The sequence below is a fragment of the Microcaecilia unicolor genome, chromosome 2 (genome assembly GCF_901765095.1).
Source record: "Microcaecilia unicolor chromosome 2, aMicUni1.1, whole genome shotgun sequence".
NCBI classification, from domain to species: domain Eukaryota; kingdom Metazoa; phylum Chordata; class Amphibia; order Gymnophiona; family Siphonopidae; genus Microcaecilia; species Microcaecilia unicolor.
In genome coordinates this window covers 479,919,693-479,925,692 of record NC_044032.1, presented here as the reverse complement: position 1 = coordinate 479,925,692, position 6,000 = coordinate 479,919,693, and the positions used below count along the sequence as shown (strand labels likewise).

Sequence of the window (6,000 nt, the reverse complement as noted above, 5' to 3'; positions counted from 1 at the left end):
TACCCGGATAGTACACGGCACTGCCCGATTACTTCTGGGTAGCTGCCGCGCTAGAAAACAGTGCCCTATTTTCCCTAGTGCAGGAAATGGCGTGTGCTAGGGTTGGAACTACCCCCAGTGCCCGTACTGGGCCGGTGATAGCTCCATATTGGCATGCGGTAAAAGGGCCCCTCACTGTGTATACAGGATTATTTTTTTTAAATTAGTTTCCAGAGGGGGCATTCCTGCGTTTTCCAGCTAGCACTTTATGATTAGCATAAGCCAACTAGATAATTCAGAATTAACACAGGAGCACCTACCACCTCCTAAATAGGAGACGGCAAGAGCTCCCAAATTAATTTTTTAACAGATCTCATGCGCTATTGAGAACATTAGTACACGACTTACAAATTTTAAAAAAAAAAGTGAAAAACCCTTAAAAAATGCCATACTAAATCTGGGCTTAGCAGGCAGGAAAGTCCCACGATAAAACGCGTTAAAGCCCATAATTTACAGTACTTTTGTCGAAGGGCCCCTTTGTTTTTTCAATGTTTGATAAAGCTTTCACCTTAACAGCACGGTTCAACTGTACAAGATTGTCGGCACAATGATTATAATATTAGACACGTCTAATTTAACTACGTATATACAAGCACATGACTTTCCTGTTGATGAAGCAAAGAACTGCATATGCTACATTGCTTTACATCTGGAGAATGGCATATTCTGTAGAAGAACCGGACAATCTTTCTGCTTTGATCAAATATATGTCTAGAAATGCCTGTTTTGAGGAAAATATTATACACTTTCTCTTTAACAAAATAAATTAAATATACATGACTTCTGTTTAAAATCTATATAGAATTACAAATGTATTTTCATGATTGAATTCATTCTAGTCCACAGAGGCACTTATAAGGTCCTGTCTTGTTTAAACAACTTTGCTTTGTATCAACAGCAAAAACTGAGTCTGTGAAAATACATGACTCAAGTGCATACGCCACAATGTTTTCGTGTTATTGCTTTTTCCGTTTTTCATATTGCGATGGTAGCTTGTTACATCATCTAATCAAAGGCATCTGGGGAAATCAAAACTGTCCACATTGGAAAAGGACATCTGGGATCACTCTTTGGAAGTATTTTTTTTAATAGAAACTGTAGAGGTAAGACGTACAATTTCTTCTTTTCTTCATGGCAGATATTCAGGGACGGTACACACTTTTCTACCTTTCAGAAATAAAGTTCAGATTCTTAAAAACAGACTTAAACTCAAAAAATATTTGTGCATCTAGAAAACCGGCAGAAACTTTGTATGTAAAAATATATCCCAGCTTTCCACAAAGCTCCCACTCCTTTGGACCAGGCCAGTCAAACCTTTCAGTCTGTATTTTCTCACTTTTTGGCACTATCCCTCAGGTATGTTACACCTTCATTAAGGCTGAGGTAAGGGATTCTTAATCAGATTCCTAAAGACTGGAGACCGAGGGAACCAGCACCCAATCACATGATGAACAGCAGAGGAATAAAAGAGCGATATTCATGGAATAAAACCACATTTAAATTATTTTGGCCTTGGCATGGCATACATTTCTGATCATCGCCTTCTGTCTTAACTATTACCATCCCATCCTAAAAATATTATTAATAATCATCATCTTGTTTCTTGAAGAAATGCCTTGGCTCCCTCAATTATTTCCTTCAAAATCCCACGCCTATGCCCTAAACCTGAAACCAAAAACATTAACTTTTGTCCATGTTAATTTTTTAACATTTTTTCCTGGCAGTGTAAGCTGACTGAAGTCTTTCCGAGGTACCGCTGTGGTAAACCAATACAAGTATTTGGGTGGTCAGTTAACACTGATAATGAATGTGCTGATGCTGGTGGACCTTCCCATCCACATGTGAGTGAGTATGCGTATGGATGTCCGTGTAAATCTTTGGGTACATTTTTGATGCCACCCCAGGTGCCACTGTAGCTCCTGGAGACAGTAAATGCTGCTGCTGAACTACATATTCCTCATAGTTTAGTGAGGACATACAGTCTTTGTCCACGGCTTGGGGCACACTGACCCTGTCTCTCTGCTGTTGCCTGTGTACAACAGCTGCAGATGGAGGGGAGCAAGGTTTCTTCTTCGTCTGGCAGAGCCACAAGAGGATTGTCCCAAAGATGAAAATGGCCCCTGCAGGAATCCCGATGATCACCGGCCATGGCAGGCTGCTGGTTGAAGAAGCTACAGGAGCAATCGGGGGCTTGGGATCTGAACAACAGGGAGAAGGAGAAAAAGAAAAAGTGGAAGGTTAAGGAAAGTTATGCAATGCAGATTTAAAACACTTGTTAAGCATAAGGAGGTTCTGCACAGTGTTTCTGATAGCCAAGTTTTGCCAAGTATTCACAAAGGAAGCCAATAATGTTCTGTTCCTGATGTTTTAACTTCCAAGTTCTTAAGGACAAACAAGCTCCTTTCTTTTTTGTTGAAGGGCGAACCCAAATGTTCATTTGTATTTTCTTTTCCATTTGTAAGAGTATGAACAAATTCAAGGCACGTATGTTGCAAAGCTGTCAACACAGCCTTGAGCTTGGCTTCCTCATAAAAACTGGAAGGTGAAATGTGGTAAATGTCAACAAACAGTAATCTCTAATATCAATAACTTAGTGATGTGGCCTGGGTGTTCCTGGAACTAAGGGTTCCATTCTAATTTCTGTGAGGTAACGTACTGATTTATTAAACGGCAGCCATTTTCTTGGGATATAAGCAGTATGACTAGTTCATAGAAATGTGCTATCAGTGGAAAGAGATTTGGGCTCACACATACTTTGAAACTTGGGGTTCTTTTTTATACTTGAGTGCTATGAAAGTGGCATCCCATGTTAAGAGTTCAAGCATTTTAGAACATGTTATGCTTAAAGAAGGTTCAATGGCCCTACTCATTCTAAGCTGAGATCCTGAGTATTTCTATTGAAATGTGTAACATGCTGGATAACATGTCACTATTTATAAGGCAATCTTGCACCAGGGGACACTCCATAAAACATAAGAGTACCCTGAAAAGCAGCGAGTTCACGGGAATGCTGGGAGTTGTAGCCCCAAGGAGTTCTGAATTCACAGAAAGTAAACTCATGAGGGAAACAGGCAGACTATGAACTTTAGTAGGAAAGCAGCTTGGGCTCAAAGCCCAAGTAAACAAAATTAAGCACCTGTGACCAAGCAGCCTGCTACTGAATGGAAGAAAAAGCCTAAGCTGTTTGTGAGGCACACAGGAGGCAAATCTGCATGCCACAAATGAGTTCAGGAGAATTTAATACCAAGGTAGAATTCTGGCTTACTGGGGAGATCCTGAAATAAGGTAGTTGCAATAGTGTAGCAGATTGTGAAGGAATTAAGGAACTACCATGGTTTTGGGCAGTGACAGATGAGTACTGTGTTTTGTGAGGGGTTCTAATTAGAAGCCAAAGGTCAGCAGTCACATGATGTTCAAAGTTCCTGGGCACACAGTCTTTGCTGGGGAGCAGCCAGACAAGCTGATAGGAGTAACCACGATGCTCTTAGGAATACATTCTGACTCAGGAGGAGTGGCCTAGTGGTTAGGGTGGTGGACTTTGGTCCTGAGGAACTGAGTTCAATTCCCACTTCAGGCGCAGGCAGCTCCTTGTGTCTCTGGGCAAGTCACTTAACCCTCCATTGCCCCATGTAAGCCGCATTGAGCCTGCCATGAGTGGGAAAGCGCAGGGTACAAATGTAACAAAAATAAAATACCAGAGAGTTGTATATTGGCTGGGTGTGTAACTGATGAGGGGCCATAGGTAAGATAATCTAAGACTAAATGGTGTTTGTAGTGCCTAGAGACAGACAAGTCAGGAGTGGCAGCTAAAATGCTGGGATTAGGAAGGTCTGCAAATGCATTTTGGTAGCAATATGTCTGAGGTAGAAGTTGACTGGAAGTGTGCTGGTTAAGGTCACAGGCTGGAATTAGGACCAAGAAGAGTCATAACCACTGAAAATAAGGAATGTTGTTGTTTTCATTTGTGCAATGGTTTAAAATACATATTATTTACATAGAAAGTTGCAAAAAGGACTTCCCTAAACTTACAAATAATGGTTGTAAACAGTATGTACTCTAAAATCTTGCCTCCTACATGAGAAGAGAGTTAGTGCTGAATTTCTGACCCAAAGAGCTAACCTAGAGGGACCTTCCTACTTCAAATGCTGAAAGTCTGTTTGGCAAGTGGCTAATGCTGGGCCTGTGTAAACCAAGAAAAGTCTATTTTGGACACCTCAGAAATATTTATTTCATGTAAGCAGGAAACCAGGGTACTCCATGCCGAAGAAACTCTTGAATAATCACCAATTTCAGTGAATGTAAAGTATTTCTGCAATACAATAGTGCAGTGATCCCACTCCCTCTCAGCTTCCTAAAAGTTGCTCAGTCTACTTTTCTCTAAATTGACAAAGGAGATCAGGTCAAGTGTCAAACTACAAAATACATTTCTGGGTATCTACTGGCTGGCATAATTTATATTTGTGATTCACAGATCAAATCTCTGGGGGTTTATTTCCTCTGAATCATGATCTTCTGAAAACCATGTAACGCAGGGTTTGGATTATTAAAATAAAATCTATCACAGACATTTTTGATCAAAACTTTCACTTTTTGAAACAACCCTAACACCAGATAATGCATTAATACAGGCCACATTGCAAAAATCAGTGCTCACCTGGCAACACAGTTAGAAAAGCACTTCTGAAGCTATAGCCCATGGTGTTTGCTCCAAGGCAGATGTACATGCCAGCATCTTCTTCTCTTGCTCGGGTTATCATCAGCTTATTTAAGTAGGATCCATCAGGCCGAGACCAAACTTCCCCAGTGGGCAGTACAACAAACTTCTGGCCTCCAACGTCAATTGTAGAATTGTACTTATTTTCTGTGCCGTACTCCACCCTCTTTAACCACTGGATAACAGGCCTAACATCACTGCGCACTTTACACTGGAAGGAAGTAGTTCCACCATAATCAACTGTTGTATTCACAGGGTGGTTTCCTGTCAGGATTGGTTTAGATCTTGTCCTCTCTAAAACAAATTGCACAGACAAATCTTCTTTATTAACAAGAACAGTAAGGATAACACACTATCACAGTTAACGCACACTGGGGACAATGCTACAAACTGGCACCTCATCTAGGTGCCCCAATGACATGCATTTAGTGCCAATTCTATAACGGCATCTTGGCATCAACATTCCATTATAGAATACTAATGTAAGGTCAGCATTGGTGTGCCCATGTATAAGTGCATGCTCTTATGCTATGTCAATAGCAGGCGTAAGGTGGGGTGTGCACACCTGGGAGACACGCTCATGGACCGCTTACGCTCTACCCTGCTTGCAGTTAGGCACTACCTTATAGAATAGTGCCTACTGCACATAGAGGCCTTACTTTCAATTAATGGTGCATTTGATATGCCTAAGTGATGCCTAACTCTAGATGTCACTTAAAAGAATTGCCCCCCCATGACTTACCACAGGGCCTATTTTATGAAGTGGAACCTGTGGTAAATGTGTGTTAATCACATTTTTATTTTATTTATAAATCTTTATATACCCTCTTCTTGGCTATCACCACTTAAAATACTGTACAAAACAAAAAAACTAACAATAAAATAAAAACATCCCCTTAATTACAATTTAGTACATCTTGTTAATAAATAACCCCTTGAGAGTGACAAAAAGTTCCAGAAACAAAGATGTTACAATATCAACAATTCTATATCTGTGACAGTTACACATTGTTCATTTTCACGTTCTCCTCCCACCCCCAGGACCCTCCCCAAACTTGCAGTTACCTCAGATTCTCAAATGCTCGGTTTGCATTGTCTCTTAAAACAAACTATATAAATACATAGATAAAATCATGGTCCCAAAAATGCAGCCATATGTGTATGTGACTGTATTCTTTTTGTTTTTCTTTATGTGACTTGGAATCAACTTTGATAAGCTGGAACCACCACTGCATGAGCCAGATTGA

The 6,000-nt window shown here is 40.4% G+C and overlaps 1 protein-coding gene across 2 annotated transcripts in view; it reads right to left on the bottom strand.

Moving 5' to 3' along the window:
- Window positions 1-398: 398 nt before the first annotated feature.
- FGFRL1 (fibroblast growth factor receptor like 1) overlaps window positions 399-6,000 on the bottom strand; it is a 481,514-nt gene continuing 475,912 nt past the window's right edge. For both annotated transcript variants that reach the window (XM_030191069.1, XM_030191070.1), the window contains exons 6-7: window positions 4,694-5,047; window positions 399-2,237 (exon numbers count right to left, since the gene is read on the bottom strand). In XM_030191069.1, the coding sequence (XP_030046929.1) occupies window positions 1,831-2,237; window positions 4,694-5,047 (761 nt within the window). In that variant the 3' untranslated portion in view covers window positions 399-1,830. The remainder of the gene's footprint in view (window positions 2,238-4,693; window positions 5,048-6,000) is intronic.